Genomic DNA, 15,980 nt, shown 5'->3' with positions numbered 1-15,980 from the left:
GATGTATTTGAAAAGCCTCTGCAGAAATTTGTGTAATAGAATGGCCTGTGATTTTAATGATGAAGTGTGCTACTAGACTACCCCAACTCCTGGTTCCTTTGAAGATGATTACTGGGAAAACATGTGCGATAAGCATTCTACCATAGGGGAGCAGCAAGCTTTTGGCATGAGGGATTTGCGGAGGGATGTTCACCTTTTATGCTGAGATAAGTGATAACTTCTGAGCCCTTCACAGACGTATGGGGAAAAAGGGCTGGTGTCTATATGAGTGCAGCCCATGAGCATGGATTCCATGACAGCAATTTCAATTGTACCTGCAGTCAATTTCAGAATAGGCCACTGAAATACAATCCTGGGATGTGAGAAAAATGTAGTATGAGGAATGAAGATTTGCTGACCTTTTGTTTTGATTTAAGTCTATGCAAACTTAGGTTGGAAGAACTACAAATATCAAAATATCAACACCAATGGGTGGATAGACTTTTTTTTTTTTTTGAGGGAGTCATTGCTTGATGCAGTAGAAATCCTAGGGCAAAGATTTGGGCTTGCATATTTTATGATATCTTCTGGGTTGGAAGATTGTCTTAAACAGCAATGATCATGCTAAATTCATTCAATCAGATTAATCTGCTGTGTTGAGCACATCATGAATCTTCTCAGAACATGCCCTTTGTCTGTTGCTTTATAGTCCTATGACAACTGAGTTTTATTTGTATCTATCAAAACCCTGAGCACACAACTGTATTCTTAGACATAACTTATTTTTAGGTACTTTGCCTATTCTTTTGGACTATAATTGGATCTTGAGCCTTTTCTAATGCTCACGGTAGTGCACAGCATCGTATTTTAAGTGTATGAAAAATGTGGGGAATACAGCTTATCCTTCTGTAAAATAAGATAGATAGTTTCTAAAAAGTTGAATAATAATCTAGTAGTTTAAAGAAGCTTCAGCAAAGTATTTTAAAGATCCTTTTGTAAGATAAGACCATGTCTTTTCCCTCTCATTTAAAAGACAGTGAGGGAAAATCATCCTTTCCTTGATTTAATTTTCTGTTTAGATGCACAATTCTATTTACTGGGAAGTGACTGAAACGTGTTGGCTATCACACTCTGTAGCTCATCTGAGCAAAGCTATAGGTAGCAATGGAGTTGCTTATGGCAGGACAATGGGAGACAGAACCTTGCTTGTTCTGATTCTAAACCTCCGTCTATGCTTCTCTCCTGAACAATCTTACACACAGTGGTGAGTGACTGTCCTGTGGTGCCATTCTGCTAGTCACTTCTCATTAAGTGAACACCACAGTCCTCATGGCACAAGACCATAACTTTGATTTCACTGTCATTTCCCCGGTACGCTCGCTTGTCTTTACAGGAGACAGCTGGAGTGCTTTGCATTCATCTGACACAGCTGAAGAGGCCTAGGCTACAGACAAAACAGGGGAGATGCAGGCTTTCTGATCAAAGCTGATTGCAGCTCAGCTGTGTTGGATGAACTAAATAACTGAGATAAAATGCACTTAATTACAGTACAAAGAATTACATGTGTTTTATATTCCTACATCGGCACCTACTTCAGAATAAGACTATTTGATCAACACAGGTTTTGTTTAGGATAAAATTATTATTGGTAATAGGCCAGACTTTACCCAATAAAGCAGGACTTAATCTAGAGCTCGTCTTTAGTACAAACGATGCAGTGCTTACTTCCTAATCAAGATCAAGTTTATATGTCAACAGGCTCTTACACCATGTGGATTACATGCAGTAAAGATTTCAGCTAAACAAGAGGATAAGTGCATACATACACTTGCACTAAAATAAGCATATTGTTTTTAAGAAGTTTGTATACAATTTTCCACCAACTGAATAACCTTCCCACTACATAGGACTAGGACTTGGGTGAAGGGATTGATGTCCTGACCTGGTCCTTGGTCTTCCAGATGTTTTTGGTGGAACTCTTTCACCTGCAATACATTGAATAGGTGCTAAAATACAAAATTATCAATTGGCTCCTTTTGATATTATAGTAAGTTAAAAGGAAGAACTTGAGGGTAGCTTTTGTGTTGTGGATCTCCCTGAACAACACAGAATTTTGAGTGAATACACAAATCTCACTCAACCCTCAATGGCAGAGTAGGTGGGTAGGGAAGGAAGAAAATTGCAGGAGCAGGCTGCGTTACAGATATTTTCCTTTCCCATCTGCATGAAAGTGACCTGAGAAACAGCCTCAAATTTTTTGTGGGATTGTGGAGTCAGGAAAAACTTTGACTATAGAACCCTCAGAATTTTCCTGGAGTGTTGCTTCTGCTTTTAATGTTTAAACTGAATCATTCTGGGTTCAGGAAAGGTCTGAAAAAAATGAAGCAGGGATCTGACAGTATCCTACCACAACTTGGCAAGCTGTCCTGCCAACTTACCCACCTCTGTGACTGCTCTGTCAGGTTGCAGTTGAAACTTGCAGCTTCTGGAAGTCTTGAGACTTCTGGGAGTGTTTTGGGGGGAAGGCAAGGCTCTAGATTGGAACAAAATCAAATTTCACAGTATTGAAGTCTTCTGTGAAGTGAAATCAGCTTTTTCTCTGAACTGCTGTCATGGTATGTCTTACAGAGAGGGGACAGCCCATGTGGCTTAGAGCCACACTACTCCCCACATCTGGTTTTGAGCTAAGCTGAAGGATAAAGGGACTGTGAGTAGAGGTCATAGGCCCTTCTCTTTATCTTGCAATGTATGATTCTGATCTTGTTGAGACAGTCCTATCAGAAGTCTACATGCAAGAGTCATCCTGCTGATGCATATGCACATACTTCAGTGTTCCTTACGTAGTTAGGGTCTTGATTAGAACAGGAAAGCACACACAACTGACTGCAGATCTTGGACATCTGTCAGAAAAGCAATAACAGAAAGTATCTCTGACTGAGTGCCCTAATCAGGGCTTTGAAGAAGAAAGCAGAGTCAGCTGTAGCCATTTTTTTTAAGAAGATCACTTTAACAGGAGTAATCATAAAATAATTTGAGGTCTTATGTATCTTAAAACAGCCCAAAAACTATATCATCTGTTGGATTACTGTAACTCTTGTTGCTGTTCTGTGCAGTCAGAGCAATTAATGACTATCCAAGATTTACAATTAAAATTGAGTGGTGCAAGTCTAAAGTACCCCTGAGAGTACTTTTCTTTGAGTTGCTTGAGCTTTTTAGACTATGCAAACCTTGGTGTTCAAGAAGATAGCCTGTTAAAACAGCAGCAATACAATATATTTGTATGCAATCATAATAATCAGTAACATCCACTTTGAGAATAACTGAGCTGACAATTATAAGAATATGATAAGTAATCCATACCAGATCAGGAGTCAGAAGTTGTACTAGCAAAAATGTCACTGTTTTGAAGGCTTCTGCGGAGGAGTCATTGAATTAAAATCCTGATCTTACACTTGTCTAAAGTCAGGGGATGGACAAAGAGCGATGGATACCTGCTTGCTTTATCCTCTTTGTAGTCAAGCACAGGATTCAACTCTGGCTTTTTAGCATCCTCTACATCTTTCTGTAAACTACAAGTAAATATTTTGTAGCTTCACTTCAATCAGTTGGTGCAGCTCAAAAACAAGAGTGTGTTCTTAGCATCCTTTCTTCCTGTAACTTTTACTGGCACAGAAATCTGAATGCTCAGTTGCTGTTTTGCTGTTTCCCTAGCCTCTGGTGGTTTTGTTTGTGTTTTTTTTTTTTGTTTGTTTGTTTGTGTTTGTTTTGGTTTTGGTTTTATTGCTTTTTTTTTTTAATTGCCTTGATATTTCCCTTCTGGTTCCATTATTCTCTCCCTTTCTAAAACGAAACCAATTCAGAATGCTGCTGCCCAATTCAGAATGCTGTAGAAAGACTACACAAGCTACAGGCCTCCCTATTTTCTTCAAGGTTTTCTTGTTTTTTCCCCAGCTTTGGGACTACAATGTCCTTACGAACAAAGACAGATCACCACCTCTGCTAGTATTTTGGCAACAGAGTTAACAAACAGGACTTCAGAAAAAGCATCTTTTTCAACTGCATATTTCACACAAGTCTGTGTCTTCTTCCACTTGCTGTGGTGTAATCACATAACAGGTAGTACATACACCCTTGTCCTGTGCCATCCCTTTTGCACCTTTTATAGGTCTCCATTATTCATTTTAAAGGAGGCTGCAGTAACCAGTCTCCCATGTAATATAGGTCATGAAACAGTACCCAGCTTTTAATGCATCAAGTCTTCATTTACCTGTTTTAGTTACAATTTTCAACTTGGCAAAACATGTCTTCTACCAGGATGAAGTGAGTATAAATAATGAAGGATCTAATCTACTCTTTGTGGTAATGGAGGTATGTTCCAGTTCTTCAATGTCATTTTTCCATCTCAGTGGTTACAGTCGAAGCAGGAAAGAACAACTCCATTACTCTTTATTTTTTTTTCTCTCTGGCTGCTAATTCATTTTTATAAATGGAGAACTATTCATATGACAGTTAAGGGAAAAACAATTTATGACTTTGTAGGTCATCAATAAGGCATATTGTGATCTACCTTGTTGAAAGATTTACAGGTTTAAGAAAATGTGTTCGTACAAGTTTTAACTCTTCTGGCACCCTGGCAATGAAAGGAGAAGGTTAGATGGGTGAAGAGGAGACGTGTTTTGGAGGAAAGTAATGTTACAGTAGGAACAAGAGAATAACTGTCCTCCAGCCATGCATGTATTGATGAACCATTATATAATTTCCCATCCTCTGGGGGGGGGGAGGGAGGGTACAGGAATCCTTCCCCTCTGACATTGAACTTTATTATGGATTCTGCTTCTTGTATACAATTTTCCTTATGGATGTCTTGAACAGGTGGACCTCCCCCACCCCCTCAGTGCTGAGGGTCTAGCGCTGTTGGTCCCAATATACAGGTGTTCTCAAATAGTGAATTGGGAAACTAAGTAATTCTGCAGATGCTGTCCTCTCAAAGTATTTCCTGTTTTCTCAAAGTATTTTTTGGAGTGGTCCATGTATGTGGTTTAAAGTGTTTTGGAGGTGAGGCTACTGCTCAGCAGACACTTCTATTAATGTTTTTAATGTTTAATTAAACATTAATGTTAATGTTAATAATGTTATTTACCTCCCTGGTACACAGGTGTTCAGGGACCTTCTACACAGTAAAGAGATGGGTCCTAATGAATTATTATTATTTTTTAACACATTAGAAGTCTGTGCAGTCCACAATCAAAGTCTGTTGTTGCAGACTGCCCAAAAGTTTTCAGGTAGGACTTAAGGGCAATGATAGGGATTCTCAGGCTAGGAGCCCCCACTTAGATTCAAGGAGCTCTTGCTCACCACAGTTATACAGAGAAGGTTTATGGTCAAGCAACTGACTCTGAAGCTCCCATGCTGGAAGCTTCTTGGTCATTAATTCCAATATTAAAATTTTAATAGAAGCCTCTGTGCAATTGACACAGGATTTTTATATGATTATAAACAAGAACAGAAACATAATTAAAGTGGAAAAAGTAAAAATCCAAAGGGATTATCTAAGATGTCACCATTAGCAAGGAAAACTGCTGAAAAGACCCTTACGGAAATATTCAGCCTGGCACTGTAGATTGTATTCCTTATTGAATGTGATGATCAGGTTCTGACCCTCTTCCACTGTATTTCCACATAGTTTGTTGTTGTTGTTTGGTTGTTGTTGCTTTGTTTTGTTTTTAAGGGAAAAAAATGAGGAAAAAGCTTGCTAGATAATGGACAGATGTTATGAAGTATCCTTGGCTTTTAATTGCATGCCACCCTTAGAATATATAAGGAAATGCATGTGTAGAGTGATAGATTTGGATCAAGGTGACTTCCTTTCCTGAGTGCTATGTGGGAGGTGGTATTGATGTACAGATAATAAATGCACAGAACTGGGGAAGACAGAAGGCAATTGCAGTAACTTCTGTAAGAATAACATAACACATGCACTCAACGTGACACTTTTAATGCATGCTAGACAGCAAGTCACAAAGGCAATTGGAGTATTTTGTTGCTCTAGCAAATCTTTTTATTACATTGTGACCTCAAAAAAAGTTGAGGTAGCTCATTTTTAGACAGTTCTAGTGAATTATTTCATGAAAAATGCTTTTCAGACAATTTACCTCAATTAAGTAGCATGATTTCATGGAATTGAAGGGCAAGACCAATTACAAAATTAAAGAGGAAAGAAAATAAACAAGAACTCTAATAAGGAGGGTTAGCCTTATTTTTCACCTAGGCAAAACACATACTTACAAAGTCTTTGAAAATAAGAAGCCTTTCCAAGGAAGATTGCTGTTAGTGAGTTAAATACCACTATCAGACAGATAATGATTGGGGCGAACGATTCAGCTACAGCATGCCATAAAACTCACTAGGTGGAGCTCTAACGTACCTCTAGGGACCCACATGGAAGAAATGCTCTCTGTATCTAGGAGAAAGCTGGAGCATGGAATTCACAATCGCACCTCAAGGTATTAACACAAAAATATGGGACCGAAATTAAAATACTGATGCCAGCGCCACATTTCTAGGGGATTAGGGAGGCGATTGCCCACAGGTGTAAACACTCAGAAAGCAAACAGTTTTTACGCCGTGCCCTAACTATTGAGTTTTATGGAGGAAAAAGATCGTGGTGCGTACTTTATGAGAAGCTGGAGTGGGCAACTCTCTTACGTGTCCTTCCAGTCTCTTCGGGCTTTGGGACACTTGGCGGTGCTGCGCAACTCTTGCAATAGCACATGCCTGCACTGGACGCGAGTTGCCGAGAAGTGGCACGTTAGGCTGTGGCGGGGTTCACGTGCTAGCCGGGTGACAAGTGGATGTCGCAGCTGCGTGGCAGGGAGTTAGGAATTAGAGCAGAGGTGCAAAAGCAGCAAAACCTTTCGCTGGTGGAAGGGACAAAAGCGTGAAATGGGCAGGGGCGCGAAGCCCTAGCGGGGGCTGCGTGCCAGCTACTGGAAATGCTGGGGCTGGAAGGCTGCAGCGTCGCGCCTTGCCCCTTTCGGAGGGGAAATTTTTAGGGTGGAAGGACCAAGCCCGTGTGCGGCCACCCTGTTACCTGCGAGGGGTCGGCCGGGGCGAGGGGCCGCGGCCGGTAGCTCCCTTAGCGACCCCGCGCGAGCGGGTACACGGCTGAGGGGAAGCCGGCAGGGAGCAGGGCAGGGAGGCGGAGGGGCCGGGGAGGCGGAGGGGCCGGCCCCGTCCCGCCCCTGAAGCGGCGGCGAATCGGTGGGGCGCTGCCAGGGCGTCAGCGCCGGCGGCCGGCCCCGAGCGCGTTCCGCACGGCGCAGGCAGGCACCGGGGTTTGGGGCTCGCAGTGGTAACATGGGCGCTGCAGGCTTTCCGTGGCGCTGCTGTTTGCTTCTCGCCCTCGCCTGGACCGGCAGGTTGACGGGAGGCAGCGGGGGTGCAGGTAAGAGGAGGGGGTCCTGTGTCCCCCCGACGTCCCTGGCTGAAGGCGTCGGGGAGGTGGCTGCTCGCTACTAGAGGCGCCGGGGGTGCCGCAGGTTGCGGTGGGGAGGCGTACTCTCGCGTCGGCACTGCCAGAGCCCAAGGACTCACGGGGGAGAGGCTAGGGAGAAAAAGTTCCCTAAGTGCCTGCGAGATAAATCTGTGCTGAGCCCCGGAGAGTCTGCAGGCTGCTCTATCGTCTCAGGTTTTCTTTCCCTGTTTGCGCATTAGCCTGGTGTTTCTTAACAGCCGCGCTCGGATCTGTCTAATAGCAGTAATGATATTAAGTTTTGGCTCTAATGTTTCAAAAAAAAAAAAAAATCTGCCTAGGAATGTTGTAAGCCAGGAGTAATTTCTTAAAGATGTGTATATAGTCTCTAAAGTTGTGCTAGGAGAAATCCTTAAAACAGGGGGTAAGGGGTATAAGAAATCGTCTTTTGCCCAGAAACTGACTTTAAATGCAACAAAATGAAAGGAGTGAGTGTAGAAGTTCTTCAAGTCCCCGAAATGCAACGTGAGATGTGGAGTAGAGCAGGGGCTCATATTTGGTTTTGCCCTTTCATTTGACTCATTGGCATTCACGCCTGACTCTCAGGCATCCTCTGGTTGCTGTGAAATGTCCCCTTTGGCTCAATGCAGTTCGGATTTTTGATGGCATTATAAAGAGTCCAGCTGTCACTTCTGCTGATCTTGATGGGAGATGGGTGCCGGTTTAATGAGTCAAAAGTATGAACCAAAGCGTTTGGAGGAAAACGAGAAAAAAATTATTTTCTTTTTGTACTTGACTGGATCTGTGTCTTATCTGGGCAACACCCTGGGACCCCCAAAGCGAATTCACATAAATCATAGCTAAGTCTGAACTGGCTGAGCAGTTCAAAGAAACGAACGGGCAAGAAAGAAGGGAACAGAGTGCAGCAGCCCGGCGATTCTCGAGGAAACACAACACTCTGCGTCTAGAAGGGGAAAATCGTTCTCCATTTATAAAAAAAAAAAAAAAAAAAAAAAAAAAAAAAAAAAAAAGACGAGTCCAGGAGGCAGTCCTCTTGTGAGAAGCCCTGCGGTGTGCCACTGGGCGCCTCTGGGCGCAATGCTGTGCTGCATGCGCTCCCCCATCACTCCCTCATCGCCCCCTCCTCTGCCGGGGACCTTGGAGGATCCGTGTTTCAGCGCTGGGGATGCCTGAGCGAGCACTTCGGAACCGATTAACGTTGGAATTTGAAGCTGACAATAAACCCGCTTTCACTTTGGTGCGCCTAGTCCGAGTTTTTTTTTTGTTGTTGTTTGTTTGTTTGTTTTTTCTCTTCCCCTTTTTCTCCTTCTACGTACACTTCATTAACATTCCCACGACTACCAAACCTCGACTTGTTCTCATCCTCTTCCCTCCCCCCAGCCTCTTTAAGGCCGGGGGAGAAAACGAATGTCTGTCACTGAAATGTTTGTGAAGGCTTTCCTCCCCTGAAAGCAAGGACAGCGGGCAGGTTCCCCTCTTTCAGAGCCCGGCATCCCCGGGCAATGCTGGTGGGGCTCCGGGCCCCTTTCCCCCGGGTTAGGGGTGGTCGGGTGAGTGTGTGTGTGTGTGGGGGGGGGGGGGGGGGGGTTGTTAACGCAGGTTGCTTTTCTCTGCTCTAACTTACCGAGCCTCATGCGGTTTCCCATTTATTTACGTTTTGCCTCTTTAATAAAAAGGATTCCTATGGTTTTGCTCTTCAGATAGTTCATTTCCCTCATACCCCTGCCAGCATGGTTTATTTAAACTAGGGTATCTCTTTCTAAATTGAGGTCTCTGCTAGAACATGCAAATGGGATTTTCTTCTCTTGGGTCATTTACATGCTCGCTTGTTTTATCTAACCGAAATGTGCATCTCCACCACCAGACCTATACAACAGCCACTAAGTTCTAGTAAGTTTAATGATTGCTTAAAGCAGAAACGTGGGACTTGAGCCCCTCTAGGTTCGTGGACAGCAAAAGGCAGTGCTTAGATGTAGTGAGAATAACTCATTGGCTTGTTTATCATTTAGCCTTAGGTGTTCTCACTTCCAGGATGACAGACACTTGGAGGGCAAGCAAGCAAAGAGCTTCTGCAGGGAGGGTATCCATAGACGTTTTCTGTGTCTCAGGTCTCCTGTCTTATCTGTCTTCCCTGGGGTTTATCCTGTGATTCCAGATGCTGACGAGTGCGCAGAAGCTACAGATGACTGTCATATCGATGCGATATGCCAAAACACACCAAAATCCTACAGATGCATCTGCAAGCCAGGCTATAAAGGCGAAGGGAAACAATGTGAAGGTAAGGACCGCTCGGCTTCTCTTCTGTTTCTCCTCCCCTCCTACTTCTTATTTGTTTGCTCTTTGAAAGCTTTTGTAAAAGTAGCTGAATTCCTGAAACGATTAATGCAGATTTACAGCTGCTTAACCTCAAATGTCGGTGTTTATTGGCAAGAATCCCCCTGCTGCTTTCGCTAATTGTCCGCCGTCACAACCATCGCATCCTCCAGCCCGCTTGGGGGGGGGGGGGGGGGAAGGCGGGGTGCGATTTTTTCCCCACCGAGTCGGCTCCGGAGTATTCCCGGGCAGCGGCCAGGGGAAGTCCGTGGAGCCACCGAGCGGGTTTGGGGACGGGAGGACCCGTGGGGAGCAGCCGCCCCCCGACTGTCCCCGTCTTGCCCATCGCAGTGGTACCGTGGGCTCAGCCGCTGCCTGTCCCCGGGGCCCGCGGAGGCACGGGTAGGGTTGTGTGGCCACCCAGAGATTTGCCATCGCCCTTTGCTCCCCTCACCCGGGGGGAGCCCGGTGCCCCCTTGTGCTTCTTTTGCACAACTTAACCGGGCGCCAGAGTGTGCCTAGCGTTGGCACTACATGTGTGTCACGCTCGTGTATTTTTGAGTCTGTGCAACGCTGTTTTAGAAAGGACTGTTTCATGATACTTAAACTTTGAAAAGTTGTTTTGCTTCTGTGTCTCTCCAAACCATCCATTTTATTGAGGGGAAAAAATCTATCACATTTTATAGGGCATTGTGTACAATCATATTTCAGATTTTGTGAACTCATTTATTGAACCTCAGCAGAGAGATTATTCTCTGGTGAAGGGAAGGAATATTGTAACCACAGCAGAATGCCTTACAAATAAAAGATGCAACGGTGTTGTGTTTTTTTTTTTTTTTTCACTTGTAGATGCTTAGCAGCTATATAAATTCTTCCAAGTCTCTCTACTGCAGACTAAATCTTTTTTCAAAATGTATATGGCTAGTCCATTAAAAAGATTCAAGACCTAGAAATGACTTTGCTGAAGTCTACAAAATTTGAAACCGCATTATTGTTCTCTGTGGATTTCCAAAGTGTTTGTTTAAGTGCCCTCATAAAGCATTTTTGTGGTTGACATATTTTTTCTGTCTTGGGTTTAAATTGAAAAATTCCTACTGTCCACCTCTTGGTGCTCTAATGTCTCTGAGCTGTTGTTCATTTGGAAGCCAGAATTTCCTTCTTGCAAACAGACAGAATAATCGTTCAGCACGTTTTCCTCCCCTATTCATCCCTTCCAGGGAAAGAGCTCTGTGCAGTGAAAATGTACTCAAGGCCACAGCTGTAGAGGTTGCAGTGTTCTCAGAATTGTACTTTTTGTATTTGTTTTCCACGTCAAAAGTTTCCTTAAGCTTTAGCTACTTGTATTTCAGCTGTTGAGCTCTGTTTAACAGTAGACCTGGATGGTATTCATGCTTATTTAGTAAATTAATTTCTCTTTGCCTGACTTACCTTGGCTCATTTTAAAAATAGAGAGAGTTGTGTAAGTAGTAAAATTCAGATTTCCCTGCTGAATGATGTACAGAGGCATGGAATTTCCGTGGCTGATGTCAAACTTTTATATCTGATGGTGTTTAGTGTCTGACAAGCTTTACGAGTAAAGTAAGCTAGGACAGTCTACAATGTGTCTGTATGTATGTTAAATTGTTCTATGTTTAGGTAAAAAAATGTAAGGTGTCTAAACCAGGTATTACTGTGTGTTGTGTATGACTTATTTATAATATAGTAATAGTTCTAAAGATTTTACATCAGCTTTAAATCTGAAGTTTCTGATTAATATCAAACGTTGGGATAAATGGAAAGCATGAAATAAGCTTATTTTAGATTACTTATTATAGTCCCTTTTAATTTGATCCTGGATTACTTTGAAAATTTGCTACCGAAGTAATATGCCTTCAGTGGCAGACAAATATCATTAATGTCCTTCTTAAAACTATTGAGGTAAAGGATGGGTCACACAAGTCAGTGGCAGACCTAAAATCTGCCTCAAGCCTGCTGTTCACATAGCATGGGTTTACATGTATTTTGTGTCTTGAGGTCAAGTACTCCAGACCTACAGAAATAAACAGACTGGCACTATGGATTGGTATTCAGTATTCCATCACAACACCAATAATCAGCCTTTATAAATTCACTTTTAAGATAAAAGTGACTGTGCTTGTAGTAACAAAGATGAAATATGTCAAATGGTTTTCATCGTACAAATACCAAAGCTGGGTCGTTAAATGGTTCTGGGACTTCATAACAGAGCTTTTCTAAACAAGCTTTTTAATTAGTTATCTATGAGAAAAAGATGTCTTTTGTAAAGATGTGCATCTTTAATCGAGTTCTTGCTGATATTTGTAGCAAACTACCTGTATTGCTTCATGTCTAAAGAACATTCATTATGGCAAAACTAACCCCCTTATAGTGCTGGCTGTTCTATACAGCCAGGTTTTACTAGACAAGCAGAATAGCAGTTTAAATGCTGCAGTGACCTCGAAGAAATGACACTGTTATCACATTGAAACTAAACTGAGGGCTTACGAAAATTTATTGGAATATACTGAGATACTACGATTAATTTAGAAAGGTGTGCATGTTAGTTTACGTTAAAGATCAGTCTTAAATATTGCTTTTACTTTCCCCGTTTTGGGGGAACAGGATAAAGTATGGGAACTAATATGATTTGGATGATTCTTAAGTTTTATAAAAACAATGTAGCATGTTTGAACAAATATGTTGAGAATGTGAATGTGTTTTGTGTACTCCTGTGTATTTACGTTTTTGCTTCAAATAAAAGGAATAATTTAAAAAGTGGGACTGTTGGGTTAATGCATGCCTTTCTTGTGACTGGAAATGTAGAGTCTAGCCACTTGTGCAAGATTTTGTGCATATTTTGCCACTCTGACCTAAAGGGTAGGAAGAACTGCACAAGACAGAAACAGTCCTTTAAGGACTTGCAGAGAGCTTTAGCAGTAATTATACTGAAATGAAACTTTTTCTTGACCATCCGTTAAATTCCTTTAATAGGAAATTTGTTTCAGGACTTTGCTTTTCTCCCAGAATGTCTTTGGACTGGGCTTCTCCGGAGTTTCTTTGGATTAGGGATGACTTCTCAGTTCACAGGTCTACTTTTTTACTGTGTAGCCTTCTCTGCCTGAACCATCTGACAAATTTCTTTCCACAGAGCACAGTTGCTTCTCTAGACAGGACAGCTGATCTTTTGTCATTGTGGTGGTTTTACTCGGGTGGGCAGCCAAGCTCCACAACAACCATGCTCTCACTCCCCCTCCTCAAAGAGGAATGGGGAGAAAATACTATGAAAAGGGCTCAAGGGTTGAGATAAGGACAGGGAGATCACACAGTAATTATTGTGACGGGCAAAACAGACTCAGCACAGGGAGATAGTAAGATTTATTGCTTATTACTAACAAGCTAGAGAAGTGAGAAACAAAGGAAAGAAACCAAAAGCACCTTCCTCCCATCTACCCTCTTCCACCTTCTTCCCCCAGGTGGCACGGGGGAATGGGGGTTATGGTCAGTCTATAGCGCTTCTTCTCCACTGCTCCTTTAATATCTTCATCGATGATCTGGATGAGGGGATTGAGTGCACCCTCAGTAAGTTTGCAGATGACACCAAGCTAGGTGTATGTGTCGATCTGCTTGAGGGTAGGAAGGCTCTGCAGGAGGATCTGGATAGGCTGCACCGATGGGCTGAGGTCAACTGCATGAAGTTTAACAAGGCCAAGTGCCAGGTCCTCCACCTGGGGCGCAATAACCCCAAGCAGAGCTACAAGCTGGGAGATGAGTGTTTGGAAAGCTGCCAGGCAGAGAAGGACCTGGGAATATTGGTGGATAGTTGGCTGAATATGAGCCAGCAGTGTGCTCAGGTGGCCAAGAAGGCCAACAGCATTCTGGCTTGCATAAGAAACAGCGTGGCCAGCAGGCCTAGGGAAGTGATCGTCCCCCTGTACTCGGCTCTGGTGAGGCCGCATCTCGAGTACTGTGTTCAGTTTTGGGCCCCTCGCTACAAGAAGGACATCGAGGTGCTTGAGCGGGTGCAGAGAAGGGCGACGAAGCTGGTGAGGGGCCTGGAGAACAAGTCCTGCGAGGAGCGGCTGAGGGAGCTGGGCTTGTTCAGCCTGGAGAAGAGGAGGCTCAGGGGCGACCTTATCGCTCTGTACAAGTACCTCAAAGGAGGCTGTAGTGAGGTGGGGGTTGGTCTATTCTCCCACGTGCCTGGTGACAGGACGAGGGGGAATGGGCTTAAGTTGAGCCAGGGGAGTTTTAGGTTGGATGTTAGGAAGAACTTCTTTACCAAAAAGGTTGTTAGACATTGGAACAGGCTGCCTAGGGAAGTGGTGGAGTCACCATCCCTGGAAGTCTTTAAAAGACGTTTAGATGTAGAGCTTAGGGATATGGTTTAGTGGGGACTGTTAGCGTTAGGTCAGAGGTTGGACTCGATGATCTTGAGGTCTCTTCCAACCTAGAAATTGTGTGATTCTGTGATTCTCGGCCACTCTCATCCCCTGTGCTGTGGGGTTCCACTCATGGGATTCAGTCCTTGGTGAACTGATCCGGTGTGGGCTTCCCACAGGCAGTAGCTCTTAAAGAACTGCTCCAGATATGGGTCCGTACCACAGGGTCCATTCCTCAGGAGCACAGTGCTCCAACCTTGTAGTGGGTTTACGTGGCAAGGTTTTGGTAGCAGGGAGCCATAGGGGTGGTTTCTGTGAGAAAGATCTAGAAGCTGCCCCATGTTTGGGAAGGGCCCCATTGTTTTCCAGATCCGAGCCAATAAGCGATGTTGTTTTGCGCCTCTGTGAGAGCATATTTAAGACAGGGAAAAAACGCTGCGCCACACAGCAGCCGGGAGAGTCAAGGGAGTGAGAGAACAGCCTTGCACCAAGGTCAGTGTAGAAGGAGGGAGAGAGGTGCTCCAGGCGCCGGAGCAGAAGTCCCCTGCGGCCTGTGGTGAGGACCATGGTGAAGCAGGATGTCCCCCTGCAGCCCATGGAGTACCACGGTGGAGCAGGGTTCCACGCTGCAGCCTGTGGAGGAGACCACGGTGGAGCAGGTGGCCCTGCACCGACGGAGGCTGCCGCCTGTGGAAGACCCCTGCCGGAGCAGATTCCGGGCCGGACCTGTAGCCCGTGGAGAGGAGCCCACGCAGGAGCAGGTGATCTGGCAGGAGCTGCTGCCCGTGGGGGACCCAGGTTGGAGCAGTTTTCTCCTGAGGGATGGACCCCGTGGTACGGACCCATATCTGGAGCAGTTCTGGAAGAGCTGCTGCCTGTGGGAAGCCCACGCCGGATCAGTTCATCAAGGACTGCATCCCGTGGGTGGGACCCCACAGCACAGGGGACGAGAGTGACCGAGAAGGAGCGGCAGAGAAGAAGTGCTGTAGACTGACCATAACCCCCATTCCCCGTTCCCCTGCGCTGCTCGGGGGGAGGAGGTGGAAGAGGGTGTATGGGGGGGGAAGGTGCTTTTGTTTTTTTTTCCTTTGTTTTCTCACTTCTCTCGCTTGTTAGTTGTAGGCAATAAATCTTACTATCTCCTTATGCCGAGTCTGTTTTGCCCGTTACAATAATTATTGCGTGATTTTCTCGTCCTTATCTCAATCCTTGAGCCCTTTTCACATATTTTCTCCCCATTCCTCTTTGAGGAGGGGGAGTGAGAGAGCGGCTGTGGTGGAGCTCGGCTGCCCACTCGAGCGGAACCACGACAAACCTGAGTCCTGCACGGGCAGCAGCTCCTGCCAGGTCACCTGCTTCTGCTTGACCTCCTCTCCATGGGCTATAGGTCCAGCCCGGAATTTGATCCAGCAGGGGTCCTCCACAGGCCACAGTCTTTGTCGGTTATTTTTTGAACAATAAAGACTGTTTCTGCAACGTTGACTTAGTATTATTCTTACTATTTTAATCTTGTTCATCAATTCCATCTTTCTTAAGAAGCTGGTCTTACTCGCTGAATTGTAATGTTACTTTAGTCTTTCAAATATCTGTCATATTTTTCTCATGCTCTTCAAAGATGATTCCAAATATTGCCACAGAGCCCCTCTGAACCTGGAAGCAGCACAAGACAATTCAGGGTTCTCATTTCCCAGCTCTTGGTCAAGTAATTTGAACTGAAGTTTCCTCTTATCTGCAGAGATAAGTATGTGCAGGGATTCTGGATGGAACGGTCATGCCCATTTCTTTTAAGTGACCCATGTTGTCCTATCAGTCCACTCTCA

The 15,980-nt window shown here is 44.3% G+C and overlaps 1 protein-coding gene across 10 annotated transcripts in view; it reads left to right on the top strand.

Moving 5' to 3' along the window:
* The window catches only part of SCUBE1 (signal peptide, CUB domain and EGF like domain containing 1), a 281,424-nt gene that overhangs the window by 52,822 nt on the left and 212,622 nt on the right, over positions 1 to 15,980 (top strand). For 6 of the 10 annotated variants that reach the window (XM_082751770.1, XM_082751769.1, XM_082751771.1 and 3 more), the window contains exons 1-2: positions 7,294 to 7,423; positions 9,627 to 9,749. In XM_082751770.1, coding sequence (XP_082607896.1) covers positions 7,336 to 7,423; positions 9,627 to 9,749 — 211 coding nt within the window. In that variant the 5' untranslated portion in view covers positions 7,294 to 7,335. Of the gene's footprint in view, positions 1 to 7,293; positions 7,424 to 9,626; positions 9,750 to 15,980 lie in introns of those variants that run through there. The other 4 variants (XM_082751775.1, XM_082751767.1, XM_082751773.1 and 1 more) reach the window with 1 other exon arrangement.

The sequence above is a fragment of the Aythya marila genome (genome assembly GCF_965140915.1).
Source record: "Aythya marila genome assembly, chromosome: 1".
In the NCBI taxonomy this organism is placed as follows: domain Eukaryota; kingdom Metazoa; phylum Chordata; class Aves; order Anseriformes; family Anatidae; genus Aythya; species Aythya marila.
Note: the sequence above shows the minus strand (reverse complement) of the source record. Positions and strands in the feature narration are given on the sequence as shown.